The sequence below is a fragment of the Erithacus rubecula genome (genome assembly GCF_903797595.1).
Source record: "Erithacus rubecula genome assembly, chromosome: 9".
NCBI lineage: Eukaryota > Metazoa > Chordata > Aves > Passeriformes > Muscicapidae > Erithacus > Erithacus rubecula.
The window spans coordinates 28,264,792-28,282,210 of NC_136660.1; the positions used below are offsets into that span (position 1 = coordinate 28,264,792).

At 38.5% G+C, this 17,419-nt stretch overlaps 1 protein-coding gene across 1 annotated transcript in view; it reads right to left on the minus strand.

Annotated features, from left to right (window-relative positions):
• Positions 1-694: 694 nt before the first annotated feature.
• GFRA1 (GDNF family receptor alpha 1) overlaps positions 695-17,419 on the minus strand; it is a 131,273-nt gene continuing 114,548 nt past the window's right edge. The window contains exons 8-9 of the mRNA XM_079312495.1: positions 3,327-3,383; positions 695-2,624 (exon numbers count right to left, since the gene is read on the minus strand). Of these exons, the coding sequence (XP_079168621.1) occupies positions 2,463-2,624; positions 3,327-3,383 (219 nt within the window). The 3' untranslated portion in view covers positions 695-2,462. The remainder of the gene's footprint in view (positions 2,625-3,326; positions 3,384-17,419) is intronic.

The following is a 17,419-nucleotide window of genomic DNA, read 5'->3' on the forward strand; positions in this document are numbered from 1 at the left end:
AAGCTTATTAGATTGTTATTTACAGTATAAGTGATCAATAGTTTTTATTCTGGATCAGACAGTGTCAAAGCTCTAATAATTGCTATTAAATATTAGAGAGATACTATAACCAAAGCAAATATTAAAAAAATTTCAAAAAGTATACACCATACTGGGAGATCATTAAAATTCTCGATAGTGGCTAAAATGTTTAATGTGCTGAATACAAATGATATTTTAAAGAAAGATTTGTGGATCAAAGACAGATTTAATAATCATAATGTTTAGGAATTTGTTTTAAAAATATTTTTAATTGGATAATGTCAGACTTCTGAATTGCAATGCTATGTTCATTAGCATTTCAATAGTTTATACTATCAACTCCTTTTGACATAAAAGAATTTGATTCATTTTAAAAATCATGAATCTCATAATCTCTTTTCTGCTGCCACTAGTTTTCAATAATTTTATTATTTTCTACAAGAAGAGCAACAGGAACCACATGGGCTTTGCTAGTAATGATGGTCTATATATCTCTTCTCCAAAAGCAGCTCTGCTGCCTTTGAAAGTAATTTGCAGTTTCTTATCAACACAGAATTAAAAAGTAATATTGTCTAATTTTTTATGTTCAGTGGCACAGAGTATTGTAGAATTCTATCACATACAAATAGCTTTGAAACCTGCATTATGTGACCATAATCAAGACTACATAAATGAATTTCAAAATTTATGAAAGTGTTTATTATTAGCCAAGAAAAATCTCAAAAGATGAACTTGTAAATAGGTTTAATACTCTCTTAGCAAGATGTGTATTTTGCACACTCGAACTTCAGTGCAGTTTATGAAATAGTAATTTGTACTTTGAAGTTGTATTGCAAATAACTGATCTGGACATTTCAGGGCAGGACAGGGCATAATTGTGTAAGTCTCAGAGTAAATCCATACATTTGACATGATGAACTCCTTGCTTGCAGAAGTTATCTTCTACTTCCAATAGGAACAAAAACTGATTACTGTTGATCACTTGGACATAACTGCTTGTAACAGTCAACAAGCCATCACAGTAAGGTATAAAGACAGCCCTTAGGAGAAATGCTGCTTATCTGATGGCATTTAAAGCTTTAAAGAATTCCTTCCAGATACTGCAGGAACCATCAGGAGCCAGCACAGGCTGCCAATGCCACTGAGTGAGAACCAAGTGATTAAATCATGTACACTGGTAACACTGCCATCCAAACCATTAAATTGTGGAGCTGGTCTTGCAAACAGTTCATCATGTCAGCAATGCCAAGGTCTGTGGTAGGAACTACCAGGGTGAGAAAACCTGTCATGTGGGTACATGTGCATGATGCTGCCTTGCAATTGGATCAACCATCCTTTTGAGTTGATTTTAGCAGTTCTAAGACATAAAACAGAGTTTGAATTATATCCTTCTACCTCTTGTCCCTCTAGAATGTTTTGATAAGAGAAGTAAGGCATGAAGTTCCTGTAGGTGTTTGATCTGACATTATCAGGGATGTACAAACAGATGATGATGTTTTAGCAGAGCAAATAAATTGTATGTCACTTTTTTATTAAACAAAGAGTATAATAACTGGACTATATTATCACAATGGAAGCATAGAAGACCATAGACTGTACAGCTGAAACCCTGTAGCAAAATTTGTTCCTCATATTTAAAGAAATGTATCTTTATCAAGCTTTCACAATGGCTGCATCTTGCTAATGTAAAGGATCTTCACTCTTGTTAAGGCTAGATGATTATAATTAAAAGATAAATGTACTGTTAGAAGGTTCTACGCCACACTCTATTTTTAAGAGAATTTAACTGAAAGACAAACATTATACCTGTATGTGAATTATAATGGCTTCTCAGCAGGGAACGCAGAATCACTTACAGTACGTAAACATTTAAAGAGGAAAATGCTAACACACTGAAAGGGTTTAACATCAGTAGCGATTTATCAAATGAAGAAGTTTCATAAAGTCCACTCTCTGGGAGAACATTCACCATTAGACAAAAGCCTGGCATCCTTGATAGTCTGAAGTTCAAACAATTTGAAAACCAAAACCATTCAATGAGATAAACAAGATTTTAAGAAAACCATCATCTTCTTTCTCAGGTAAAAGCCAGAATTAAAATAATAATTATTAAAATAATCCAACCAGGTCGCTTTACAGGCAAATTTACACACTGTCTCTTTAAAACACTGCATGCCCAAAAGCCTTTTGGGTTTGGAATGTAGCACTGCACCAAGTATTTCACAAAGCCTCTAAATATCACAAGAAGCTTTTTTTTAGAGAGAGAAAAAAAAAATAAAATTCCAGCTGACTGAGACTGTTCTAGCAGGAGTGCCTCAGCTTAGCTCCCAGACCTGGAATTCCAGATAAACAACAGAGGACAGCAAACAGATTTTTTCTTTTTTTTAACTTTTTTTTTTTTTTTTTTTTTTTTTTTTTTAACACGTCCTTTTGTAATGCAGCTACAAGACGACTGATGAGCTTAGGGACAAAGAGAGTGAGAGTGCAAGTGCCATCAGGGTGAGCTGTGTGCTTAGGTAGAAGCTGCAGGGAAGAGCCAGGGAATTCTCCGCGGATATGTGACTGGTGGAGACTCCTGCTGTGCTGTCCTTCCCCAGAGCGTTCTGCAAGACACAACACCTTCCTTGGTCACCACACCACATTTTCAGTTGCATTTCATTGCAAAGCATTCAAGTCTACACCATGAAATTCATCTTCTGTTTGTGCACGTCCCACCCTCCATTGATATCTATGCACCAATCTCATAAACCCAATGATAAAAAGGGCGTTAAAATGATGTCACAAGGACAATATTTTGACATTATTTAACACCAGTACTGCACACTTCATAAAAGAGAACAGTATAAAAAATGCTTCCATGTGTAAAAGCATGGGGGTTTTAAGGGATCTGTGTTTATCATGCCAGTTTATTTTAAAACAGCAAAAGCAAGGACCCCCAGAGAAACTGCATCTTCTGGACAGTCAACAGAACAAGTTTGTTCCACAAGTTATTTCTGGTTAACAAAAAATACAATTTAATCCATAGGTGCAGATTATTAAATAAGTATCCTTGCTAGGTGCAATGGTGTTTACTATGGGATCTGCCTAAACATGTACCATACAGCTACTGAATATATAAAGTCAGCAGAGGACATTTCAAGCCCAGCTCTGAACTTCTAAAAGAGGTCATTCTTTAATGCATTATGATATCCAAACACAACAAAATTGACAGGACAAGTGTGAGCTAGCCCAAGATAATCTTGACAGACTTGGAGTGTCTTATGGGGAGGCACATGTGCTGTGAAATATCCCAAATCCACACTTACCTCATTAAGACAGAGCTCTGTATCTACAGATTCATTGGATTTTCGCTTCTTCTGTGCCTATGAACAAATAAAAATTTTATTCCCTGTGCAATTTATACTTCCAGCAGCACAAAGCACTTAGATAAATTTGCATCAGTTGTCATAATCCTGTAATTTTGACAGCGATTTGCACATGATTAGCAAATAAACTCCAAATGTAACTACATGTTTTCCAATAACATTCACATCCTCATTTGAATTTACAGGAAAATTTCAAACAGTCAAATAAGGGTACTCAGTAATTACAATGATGAGTGCCATCAGCTGCAGAGAACATGTTATCTTCTAGGGCCCCTTAAAAATGGTGCTGGATGTCCATGAGAAGAAATGAAATATGACAGTTAATAATTACTATGATACCACTGCATATTAACAAATAATCTATGATATAACTCAGTTTCGGGAAAATACACAACACAGGAATATTTTATCCTTAATGATTCTTGCAATTTTCCCAACTATTATGATAAAAATATTAATATTGTTTAAATACATTTCATTGCTGTCAGAGAATCTCTTCTACTGCAAAAAGAACACTGACTCAAGCAAGAAGCATTTCAGGTGACATCATCCAAAATGGAAGCAGCAGCCTGCACTCTGTCCAGCAGCAGGAGGTGTTTAATATTCCCATTTCTCCAGTGAACAAGTCTGGGCTGGGTGTTTTCTGCTTTTCCACAAGAGCAGCACTAATCCCCACGGTGTGGAAGGTGCTCTCAATAAGCAGGGCTGTGGCTGACTTGAGCACTTCAGTGATTCTCAGTATCAATTCTTTCTTTGTATATTCCAGAAACAAACCAAGCACCCTTTTATAGGAGGTAACTGTGCTGAAGTAAATCAGCTTTTGTAAGAGAAGATTTGGCTTTACAAAACTACTGACTGCACTGGGCACATCTGGTGCTTCCACCTGGAAGTTTTGTTGGATCTGCAACTTATTTCCTGCAAAAAACCAAAGATCTGAATCTCAGAGTGCTGCATTCCTTTTACACTGCAGAATCTCACTGGTTTAGGCAGTGATGGCCTGGACTACAGCTGATGTGAGAAAGTGCTGAGCAGTCTGATTTTATGCCCTCAAAAATTCAGTTCCACAGCTATTTTATTCCATATCTGAGAGCCATACAAAACCGTCTTTGACCTAATTACTGATTTTAGAATTCAAATGAAGGAACTGGACTTCTTATCAGGAAACATATTCTCTGCTTTTGATGACACATGAGCATATTACAGACAACTGAAGAAGTGAAACAGCTGGGGTTTAAGAGAAAGACAGCTACAGTAAGAATATACACTGCATATACATTTATAGTTTTCAAATATATGACAAAATAATTGCTAAATTTATTAATAAACACCCTCTGTAAAATTTCCTTCTTACATATCCTTTCTACTAATTAGTACCATTAAAGTGGTTATGGTAAGCATAAATTTAACTGTCTAAATGGAAAAATAAATGCCTAGAAGTAAATTTACAACAAAAAGAAGCCTTGTGCCATGTTTGCAGTGGATAGGAAACTTCTTTCAAAGGCAACTGGGCAGCTTTCAACTCCTCAAGGCTGGCTCCAAGGAGACAGGTAAAGAAGGAGAAACTAGATTTAAATCCTGATTTTGTCACATCCATAACACCCCTACTACCTTGAATTGGAATGTGAGGCTTCAGATAAAGTCCCTGGATCAGAGGTTCAGATCCTGACAGGGAAGGCTGTAAGCATCATACAAGCCTCTCATTTCTTAGTTTGTCACTGATTGCTAAGTTTCCTACTCCCACAAGTGTTTGTTTATTTTAAACACTGCTTTGCTGCTTACACCTGCAAGTGGATTGATAGCACTGTGATAACTACAGGTCTACATCTGCTAGTTGGTCTTGACACCAATGTCAGAATTTATATGCCTTTTGTAAAGTGTTTATCAAATGAGTAAAGAGAAAAACATCATTTTTGCCTATATAAAGTCTTCCTTTACTTCATTCAGCCTGAAAACAATAGAGTGCAGCAGCTGAAACATATTTACCTTTGAGAACACCTTATTTTAGGGGTAAAATTGACAGCTAGAAAAATATCACCATAAAAGGACCCTTTTCAAAAATTTTGATAAACATTCTCTGGTTTTCATTTGGAAGGTGATACTTCTCTGTATCCATACACTTACTGTAGACATTGTAACATCAACAACACTTATTCACATACATCCTCTATTATAATGTCCTCCTCTCTTAGCACTGAAAAGCAATTTTAATAATCAGGCAGGCTTTTCCCTTATCAAAACAGAAAGGACTGTATCTTCTATTTAAAAATACAACAAAAACGCAACCTTTTATTGGGAGGAAAGCAAAGGGAAAGAAAAAACTGTCATTTTGAGGATGAGATGAGACATTATATGCCAAGTTTCAAATTGGAAGAGTACATTTTTAGTGTTGAGTTATAAACCTGTGAGAATGGGTTCTAATGGAAATACTGGCATAGGCTGCACTACTGGAATACAACAGTGCATCACTAAATCACAAATAATGGGATAAAAACCCCAAACCTACATGTTGAGGAGAGTGCTTTAGTGAATGCCCTTTACTTACAATTGAAGGGGAAAATTCTTCATGCTCTGTTTTGGGCAGAAACAGCTCTACACCCAGCAGAACTCTTTGTGCTACAGTGAGTGAACATCTTATGAGAGATTTAAAAATTAAAAAAAATTTAAAAATCAGGGTTTGGAATCTATGCTGATAGTTCCAGACTGGGATGTATTTGAATTAAAGAGGATACTCTCTGCTGTCAGATATTTACTTTCTAACATCTTCCATTGTCCTAAAAATTTAAACAAGAGGAATGAGTGTCTATCACGTACAGCTGCAGACAATGCTGGAATAACTGCACCATCAGTTAATTTGGGAATTGAGAGTTGTTCATTATGCAAGATGCCAAAGATTCACTGCCAATCCCATCTCAGGTATCCAGCTTGCCTACCAAGCAGGCAAGAAGGTGTTTTCAAATGTTCTAGGAGTACCCAACTCCACAGGAGTAAAAGAGCAGACACAAATGGCTAAGTTGTCTGTATTCAAATCTCTATTCTTTTAAAATTTTAATATAAAGCTGTTTATCTGGTGACAAAAAGATCTATGGGGATTCCATCATTAAATTAAAAAAAAAAAATGCGGGGCTGGGCTGATAAAAATAATAATTCAAAAAAACAGTGAAGGAAAATTAGCTTAAAATAAGTGGCTGACAAAGATGTATGAGCTCTTTTCTACTGAGGAAAAATAGCATTTGCTAATGACTTACTTAATGACACACTGAGCTGTGACATATCTCAGCCTGTAAAACAAAGTTACATAAGATGGGTTGACACTTACTCCAGCTCTGCAATTCATTAATGTGAGATACTCTGATGAAGCTGCATCCATACACCAGCAGGCTCGACCTCATTTAAGCTTTTATGCTTTCTATAAATGAATACCTCCTTTTCCAGAGAATCTTCTCACTGCAGCAGCACAAGCAGTAGATGATATTTAGAGATAATTGTATTTAAGCAGCTCCTGATGAGCTTCTGTATCGTGGCTGTTAGTCACATACAAGCCTTGTTTTGATCTCAAACCCCCTTAATTTTCAACATTAGAACTAAAATACTGGACTTGGTCAGGGGCTGGAAGAGCAACCAACAGCATGTCCAGAAAAAAAAATCTCATTATGAGAAGCAAAATTTTACTTCTTTCTTTCCTAGAAAGAGAAATAAATCAGGATCAGCAGACAACATACTGGTTTTCTGAAAATAAATATTGCATATAGAGATGTTTCTCCTCCAGAAGACCCTGTGGACCTCCACATTTCCTTCTGATCCCAATGCACTCTAGATGAGTTGAACTGCATGCCCCTAATTAGTCTTCTCTTGCCCTGCACCTAATAATTATCATAAGATACTCCTAAAATAACTCCCTGCTTTCCATCCCCCAATCCCTCTGGATCCATCCTCTGTAGACACTACAGCCCTGAATTTATGCCCAGAAATGCAATCTTGCAATTTTGCACCCAGCTTTTGCAAATCCCAGCACTGCACGGTTAATAAATGCATTAAATACTATAGAATTGTCTCACCAGGAGTCAGCACACACACCTGTGGCTTGTCACCAGCAGCATTTTTATATGTCCACTACAGCATCAATTCCTGTTACTCAAAGCAAGGGAAATTCTGACTGGGGATGTCTCCAAATGGAGGTGAGTTGAGAGGAAGAGGAAAGAAAAGGAAAAGGAAAAGGAAAAGGAAAAGGAAAAGGAAAAGGAAAAAAAAAGGAAAAGGAAAAGGAAAAAAGAAGGGGAACTGAATGCACTGTCTCTGAATGCAAACAGGCACAGAGTGAGCACCCAAATTCAGAACTCAGCCCCTTCCTTCAGCTCCAACTTTGGGTTTTATGATCTTTATGGAACACATTGCCTGGACAGAGAGAGGCAACAAAAGCATCATTAGGACAGATATCTGCTAGGTAGGCTGTTTATACAGCTGATTTTAATGAGTGAGCCCTTGTCCTCTCCTGAGATCCTGGTTAGTTATGCCCATATTAACAGGCCTTTCTGAAGAAGAGGGACAAATCTCCCAGAATGCATCCCTCAAATGACCATGCTTCTAAAGTAGCTCTAACAAATGAGGGTGTTTGTTCCTTTTGTTCTTCTCCTGTGTTGATTAGAGAGATTTACTATGCAACTAACCTGTTTCCCCCAACAGCAGGACACAAACAATAAGCAGAGAAATATACAGATTGAAGAAATGCAATCAGTTTAACTCTTCTGTGCTCACTAAGTGGATGGTGCATCTATCACAACTGACAATAGTATTTTCTTATTAGAACAGAGTACTATGCCACACTGGAGTATAATTACTTTCAGCAGGGAAGATAAGAAAAGTGTGGGTCAGAGACAGGCCACTGAAATAAGGATCCAATTCAGCACGGGGCAATTCTGAAACCCCACACCATCCAGCCAGAGTGCAGAGCTATTTAAGCTATAAAAACAATCACTGTCCTATAACAAAGCAGCCAGATCTTTTTTCTGCTTTGCTTTGGTTTTTTGTTGTTTTTTTTTTTTTTTTTCCCTCTCTGCTGAATCATCCCTCAAGATACAAGCTCGGGGCATGAAATTATCAGTTGTCATTCTGCATAAAAGCATTATAGTTCTGTCATGACACTTTGAGGAGAGAAGAAAGTATCTTCTAGAAACAAACATCATGAAGACATTACTGGCACTATGCTCCAGAGCTACACAGATAACACCCAGAACAGAAAAAAACAAATTACAAGTTTTTCAGCTAAGACACATTAAATAAAGTAAGTCAAGCATCCCCTGGTGCCCAAATATGCACTGGGAAAACACACACTGAGGGTTTTTCTACAGCATTCCCCTTATCCCTCAATATTAATAAATTCTTGCTGGATTTGAGGACTTAAACGTGAGAAACAAGAAACAGAGAGCAACCTTAAAGCAGGGCTGTTTTCTGGCCAGGAAAAAGAAGGTCTAAGGAATCCTCTGGAAAAGGGGCTGGAACAAAGGTAGGTCCTTGTTATGCTAAAGCCAGATTTCCACCTCTGCAGTCACCAAGGAGGGAGCACTGCCCAATCCAGGTGGGCTGGGAACAGCATCTCCTTCCCACACTGCAGAGGAACAATGAATCAAATCAGCTCTGGTCTAAGAGACACTGCAGACACTTGGGCTACTGGCAGATGCAGATGGAAACACACATAGCAGAAGAAACCACTTCAGAAATCTAAGAAATGGACAGAAGAGTTGATAAAGTCTGATATGGATAGAGGGAAAACTCCCTTTGATTTGCAAATTGTTAGAAAATGTGATTGGAGGGGTGAAAATTGGAAGTAATCCTACCAAAAAGAGCTGAAAAGAGTGTGGAAGGAAGGAAGGAAGGAAGGAAAGATGACCTATATGATGTTAATTATTGCTGGACCATTCTCAGATCCTTATGTTAATAAACATGAGACCTCATTAAGCTCCATCTCTCACTGCACTTATATGGCTGGGATAACATGGCACAAAAATTGCCTAACAGCAATCTTAAAGGTTTTATAAAAAACAGATCCTATCAGAAACACCAAACTGATCAAACAGCTTACAAGGACCAGACACAGAGATCTTCAAATATTTATTTCAAGCAATTAGTTTCCCAGTGAGCACAGCACAAAATATGACACCAAGCCAAGACAACTGAGCTCACTTACCTTTCATGGCAGTACAGTAACTTGCTAACAATTTTGTTTTTGTGTTCAGTCATTCATTTAGCTGACTAAAATGAATTTCTATAGTCCCAGATTCTTTCTTCCTATTTTTAGGGGATATTATGCAATTCTCCTAATATGGTCTTTTTATGGATTTGCCGCAAGCAAATATTTTTGCATTAAGAAGGGCAGAGGAGGAAACAGAATACTGAAAAGCAGAGACTGAGTAAATTTTATTAGGTTAATATCTCAGTATCTTGGGCTGCCTAGGTTGTTTTGGGTTTTTTCTCTAGTTGTAAAGCTAAACGTCCACGTAACCCAAAGTTGAGTTGTTTTTGATTTTATTATTAAAATGCATTTCCCAAGTGATTCACCAAGAGACCAACCCAGTGCCATGGACAGCAGTACAGGTAGCTGCACAATGAACAGCACCTGCAGGAAAACAGCAGGAACACAAAGCCATTGCAGTCCCAGTTAAAAGACATACTCAGCTTTTAATTTTGAGGAAAGGTAACTGAAGCACTGGAGATGCCACAACACTTCTCTGTGCTGGAGTGTGTGGCCTCATGTGTCTGAATACACCAACAAAGTCATTCAGCTTGGCTGCAGGTGAAGCTGCTCCCTCCTGGGTCAGGCTGGGCTGTGGGGTGCTGGATCCCAGAAACTTGGGATTTCTGAGCTTTTTCTGCTTTCTGGCACTGACTCCCTGGATAACACTGCTTTTGACCAGGAGCCTTGGAGAAGGCTTCCAAATTTGAATGATGGAGTTAAAGTCAGGGGTGTGCAGTTAAACAGAAGTGTGTGATTTCACATGGTGAAGAGTTTTAAATTTGAGGTTTTTATAATATAGTAATAGGTTTGGGACAAGATGGAGGATTTTGGTTGGTGTCTCCTTTCTATGTTCTTCCTTCATGGCTTCAGGCAGTAGTTTCTGGTTGGACAGTTAGTGTCACACTGAGGGTCATGGGAATTTGATTACTGGGTTAAAAGTATAAATAATATAGGTATTAATTCTCTATTAGACTTCTAGCCAGCTAAATTCACCTCCATTTTGCTTGCTTTTAGCTGGTGGCTAGGACTGTTGCTGAACTTTCTGTACTTTAGATAAGACTTAATGAACAACAAAGCCCAAACAAGAGAAAATTTGTTTCCTTAGTGTGGTTTTTAATTCTGACTCTGAGTGAAGACAGAAGAAACTTCAGACAAACCACTAATTAAGTGGTGCAAACACCACCACACCCTTACAGTGGTGCAAACACCACCACACCCTTACAGTGGTGCACTCCATGGTGGGAACAGCCCTGAGCAGCTGTGAGCCACGGTTCCTGCAGGACCACAGCAGCTCAGAACAGACCACAGCAGCACAGACCTGCCCTGGGCTCACCAGCCTTGGGAAGAGGCACACCCTGTGCCTGCAGGGCTTCTCCAGGGCAGCATCACCCCCAGGTGTGCCCAGGCAGGGGCTCCTGCCCAGGTGCTCCAGTGTGGGAAATAGAAAAGGTACAAGACTTCCAGAAAGCTGTGGGAAAGCAAATCTCAGAGTGAAGAAAAGCAAGAAAGGTAAGGAAATAATAGAGCTATGTGCTGTGTAGAGATAGGTCTTAGAAAATATGTTAAGCAAGATAGTAAAATTATATAAGCTTAATAACAAAGCTTTATCCAGTGTTTTAAAGCATTACAAGTAAGCATTGTTAGAAGCAAGAGGTATGTATACTAATTGGCTAGAGCAAACACTTTTAGTATTTAATAAAATATAATTTAAAATTTATAAATAATATTTAATAAGAAGCTTTTATTATTATCTTACTGGCTAAAAAACTTTTAAAAGACCATGTAACTAAGAACAACTTGTCTGCTGCTGTAAATGGCTGAAGCTGTTTCCATCTCCCTTGCTTGGTTCTTCAAATGAGGCTGATGGCCATGATGGAATAAAGGCTTTGAGACAGCTGCTCTGGCAGACCTGTCCCATTGTTTGTGTATATGTATCTCAGATAAAAGTGCCCCAGAAGCAGCACTCCAGGGCAGGCAGAACTCTGCAGGCAGGACTGTGCTGGGGAGGCTCCAGAGCCACGAGCAGAGCTGCAGGAGGGATGAATCCCAGCTCAGCAGGGATGCTCAGCACAGCACTCAGCCTCATGGGACTCAGTTCAGAGCTCTGGGAGGTGGAAGGGATGGAGCAAACAAGGTCAGTGCTCCAGGAGCAGGACCAGGGGTGCTGCTGTGTGGTTCTGATCAAGCAAGCTTGCTTGAGCAGCAGTGTGCACAGGGCCCTGAGCACTCAGAACAACAGGAAGCTTCCCCTCCTGCCATGCCAACCCTGAGCAATGGAATTACTGCTGCTTTTCTGAGCACTGCACTCAGGAACTCATACATTTCAAAAGGGAACGACCATGAACATCTGCTTTTTGTTAAGTGCCTAAAAATGTTCAGGAGTTTCTATTAACAGTACGTGTGTGCACGTGTGCATTGGGAGTACTGGCATGGTCACACAGATAGAACAAACACAGAAAGCCTTAAAAGGGTGGAAACACTCCAGGTAAAAAGTGACTCTTCCCACAATTACAGAGAGGCAAAAGCAAAGGCCACAATAAAGGAACAGTGAAGTAACAGAAAGGTAAAAAAAAAACTAGCTGCCATGCCCTTCCTGCCTCTCTTTAGTTTGCACATTTCAATGTATTAATTTCCACAGTAGTGCAAATCCCACTAAATCATGGCATGATGCACAGGGTAGTTCTTTTCTTTTAAAATAATCCACTGTTGAACAGCTGTGATTTAGATAATTAGTGAATTTTGCATTTTTGGCACAATCTGCCCTCCAGAAGTGCCACTGAAATAAAAAATTAAAGCATTCACTCCCTTCTCTAATCCTGTAGTTTAATTTTGCAGGTGCACAGATGTACCCTCAGAACTGGCAGGGCTGCAATTGTAGTGAACTTGCTGCAGTACTTGTCTCAGCTCCTTTCTAGCACTGACTCCACCATTTAGAATAAAAATACAGGAAACTTTTTAAAATAATGGGATCAAATCCAGCAAGGTGAGTATTTAAAAAAAAAATACACCAGGTTATGGTGTATTGTGAATTTGATAGGCAGTTATTCCTCAAGAATTCAGCTAGAACCACACACATAACATGAAAATTTTCACTCAAATCATGCTTTGGATCTTTTTTAATACGAAATGTAGAACAACTACAACTTTAAGCATAGCTACTAGCAATGTCTGTGACAACCTATTTTTATTTTCATTAGAATAAAAACCCTTAGAAATCTGTAGAAAGGTGTTCAAATTCCCTACTAGCATTCCTGTTTGATAAATTCTGATGGAATTTTAATTTCTAAAAAAAAAAAAAAAAAAGTTAATTAGTATAATATAATTTGAATTACTGGCATTTTATTTTCTAAGACAAGCATATTTTTCAACAGATTTAAGCTATGACTGACAAAAAAAAATCCAATTGGTCTCATCCACAGATCTCCATTAGCTAAACTAGACTTTGGTTTGTCCTGTCAGCTTCCTAAATGTTATTAAAAGGCCCCTGCAAAATGGATCTTAAAACTCAATACTTGCGAGAGACTTTGATGTAGCATCCAACATTCATCCTCCCCTTGTTGAAGTGAGTGAAGGAATGAAAAATCACCCCTTCTCAGAAATACTATCAGTGAAACCCTGACAGTAATTCTCTTTAATGGGCTATCCTACAGTGGACCATACTTTAATGGATGGTATTAGAATGGCCTTCCTCATATCCCTGATTTACACATGAATGATGCTCTCACAAACAGCCACACTGTAATTAATGAAGCTGTTCAAAAAAGGACAGAAACTCTTGTCAGAGATCTCTGCAGAATCATGACATTATTTGAAAGGTGTCTTGTTTTTACTGCCCTGATCCCACCACACCCACAGGGATTTCTGCACTTGCCAGGCAGCACCAACTGGAAATCAAAAGCAACTTCCTAATATCATCTACATATATGGCCTAAAATTTGAGAGGTATGGAGGATTTTTTTTCCACCACTGAAACAATTTCTTAGACACAAAAAAAGTACCCTGAATCTTAGATGTTTAACAATTATAACCCTGCTAGAGCAAAAATGTGTCTATAATGACCAGATTGTGCAAATAATTACTATATTATGCAAAATTGTATCCACTGGATAGAAACCTTTTTTTCATCCCCCAAGTTCTGTACAAAAGGACAGAAGGCCCAAATTTATGTTTACACTTAATAAGCTGGAAAATAAAAACAGATGAATGCTAATAATGTCAGTAATGCAGATCAACATCATTTTGGGTATATTTTGAAAAGTTTCCACACAAAACTGCAAGTAGCTTTAGAAGCTTACTTGTGACTTGTTTGTCTACTTTTTTAAGAATTATAGTGTTAGACTGGATAATTCAGGGGATTATTAATGAGACATACAGACTTAAATTCCAAGGAAGCTTGTTTAATCTAGCTCAGGTCAATACTGTATTCTGAAGGAGTTTTGAAATGAGGAGGTGGTTCTGAAGCACTTCTCTAAGTGGACAGGTTCAATGCACAAAAGTGGCACTAATTTGCACCTCAGGCAGTGCACTTCATCAGAGAGTGAGGAATTAATGGGGTATAGGTTTATAACGTTGCAAAGCATGCAGGATGTTTTCCTATGCCCTTCCCTTTCTGTGAGACGAGCTGCTGTGTTAAAAAGGGACAGTCCTACTCTAGCTTCAGGTTTTTGTTAATCTATTGCAAATCCTATAAGAAAAATCTTGAAGGTGCCTTGTGCTACCAAATTTTAACATCCTTTGGTGGAACTCAAGAGAGAGATTATAAGGTTTCACCTAGAAAAACATCTTAGGAGTGCTATCTGAAGAGAATCTTGATTGATGATGGTTGGCAGCAAATATTTCCCTGAGTGCATAATGGTTTTATTAATAGTTTTGGACTGAGGTGAAGCAAGTAGAAAACACACCAAGTGAGGGGTATTTTTTTTAATCTACCTACTCAGATGCATCTAACCCTCATTAGCATCAGCTTTGTCTTCCTAGCAAGTTTCAGTGCCAATACATTGCCATCAAGTATCTAGAGAGGAAGCATTAAAAATAAAAATACAACTGTGTGTGTGCCAATCAGAGCAGCAATCTGGCTTCTTGTGTTACTCCCACCTAGAGATCAGAGGGTGGAAAGTCACAAGGATGATAGCACTGCTAGAAGAGAGGGATGGGTGTGATGCAGACAGTGCCCACTGTCTATTAACATAAGCTATTGTATATGGACCAGAGCTGATACTCACACTGGGCTGTCCCAGTCAGAAGTGAATTAAATGGGTTTAAGAGATGCCTTGCTCAGTGGCCAGCACAGGCTAAGCCTCTCTAGTGCTCGAGAGCAGCATCCTCAGAAGGGACTGGGATGTCCCTGTGCTGCTCCCACTCAGTGGCTGCAGACACCCCATGGCTGAGACAGTGGCAGATGAATGGAGCTGCTCCAGCAGGCTCTGCACACAACAAGGGGCAGCAGAGGATGAACAAGGACTTGCAGAGCACAGATGAGCAGATGTGCCTTGCTGGTGTGGAGATTCTGTGCAGCTGAAGCTTTGCCAGTTGTTCTCTTTAAATGTCCATGGAACACCAGAGTCCAGTCCCCTGTCACAGGGACATCAGCCAGCAGAAGTGGCATTTTAGGGGCTGAGCCTGTGACATGGACCCAGCTCAGCTCCCAGAGAGCAGAGCTCTCTCTCACTGAGGGCACTTACCAAAGTGCAGCACTGGTACTAAATATAACATGAGCCACCAGCCTGAAGGTGAAAAGCCTCTGCCTAATTAATTATTCCTAAGTATTCTCATTAAGCTGTTCCCTGGGTACAGACAGAGTGTGTTTTTTATCTAAACCTGTTTAGTTGTTAGCCTATAACAATCTGAATTTCTTCTCTGCATAAACCTGTGACTGAGTCCTTAGAAATAATCAGGAAATCTTAATCAAAATTAACAGGGGGCTGGGTGAACTCTTGATGAGAGCAGGATTCTGCAAACAGTTGCAAGAATTTCTCAAAGTTCAAAATCACTATAAAAAAAGGGGTAATTATTTTCTACTGAATTTTGGATTCTGAAACTGTACACAAGCAGATAGGTCTCTACAGGAACAGACCTAAACTCCCCCCTGAGAACCAGACAAATGCACCCCAACACAGAAATCATTATAGACTAGTCAAGACACATGCAACTCTTAATTCACTACTTTTCCTACACAAGGTAAGCCTTTGTAAAAAACATACTGAACACTGTTCATCAGAACAGTTCTTTTTCAGAAACAGAGAATTTTTTTTTTACGTTTTTTTTTTTTTTACACAGTGCAGGCACAAATTTAGGAACAGGTTTTCACAGATCCTTGTAAACTGCTTTGCTTTCGTCTGTGCACACCTGATTTATGTGCCTATTTATCCAACTCTCTACACAAATTAGGTACTTGGGGCTGCAGGTGCTTTTTAGAGGCTGCCTGGTACAGGTCTTAACCTGCCACACACATAACAAATTCAAATGCACACATTGCAAATCTGAGCATGAATTCAGATCATCCAAATGTTTAGGGTCGTGTGTAACTTGTCTTGAATCAGGTTTCTTGAGACTTCTGAAAATGTCAATCTGGAAAACTACAGCACCATGTAATGCAGTATTTAATAAATTACTGCCTGAATACCTAATAATGTTTTAAGAAAGACATGAGGGAGGATAATCCTATAATTCTTTAGGAAACATGCTGAGTGAATCTATGAAAAATATTCTCTATCAGTCAGTTTACCCATGACTCGTAAAAAGAGCTAAACATGCAGGAGGGCTTAACCTGATGTGGGATTATTAGGCCAAATTCACTGACTAGGAACAGGATTTGGTGTGAAATAGTCAGGCTCTCCTCCAAAGTACTGACTAAAACAAACATTTTGAACTCCTATTGATTTTGATGGCAAGGAACTGAAATGGGTGACAGTGTCTCATATTCTGGAATTCAACAGCAAATTGAAAAATGCTGTAGAGTAGATGGTTTGAGGCCACATAAAGATCTATTATTCAGGTAAGACAGCTGATTAGGAATCGTGAGGATAAAAAGTAGGAGATAAAGGTGTGATTTATTCCCAGTATTTAAAAGCAGAAACAAAAATTAAAGGCGGAACAAAAATTTCTTTTCAGCTGTTTTGTTAACATTAATTCTTTTTTATTTGGAGTAAAGATTAGCCAATTTGGTTAAAAGATTGTGTTTCATTTTCTGTCCTATAGACTTGGTTTGATTATTTGAAAAATTAATGAATGCTATGGGAAAGGTTTCACATTGTAACTCTTCAATATTGTACTATTTGTGCAGCTATGCTGCCTCGTCAGCAGTGCATGGGTTAGAATGATTACTTATTATTGCATTCTAATCTCCACTGGGCTTTTCTATATTTCATTTGCTGGTGGTAACACAGAATAAACTATTCCTAAAAAGACTTCTGTATTATTCCTGAAATGATTTTGATCATATCTGCCACATGGCAACTGAGAGTCTGGGTAGTTCATGTTTTAAGAATGTTAATTCTCTGGGTTACACAGAAATATCAAAGAATGGTCTGCATACATGTAAGGGGTAATGGATAATTACAATGTACACTTAAGGATAATTGCAATATACACAACTGTGGAGTTATTCCATTTTTACAAGTGTATAAACAAAAACAGAATTTGATTAGGTTATGTGATTGCCTCTTTAAAATCAAATGACTTTATATGCATAAACATACTTCAGGTACTTGGGTTTGCTGTTGGCAGAGGAAGGCAATATGTCCTCCTTAATCAAGGGATAAGGAAGCAGGGTTGATTCAGACATTTCACCCAAATCCAAATGCAG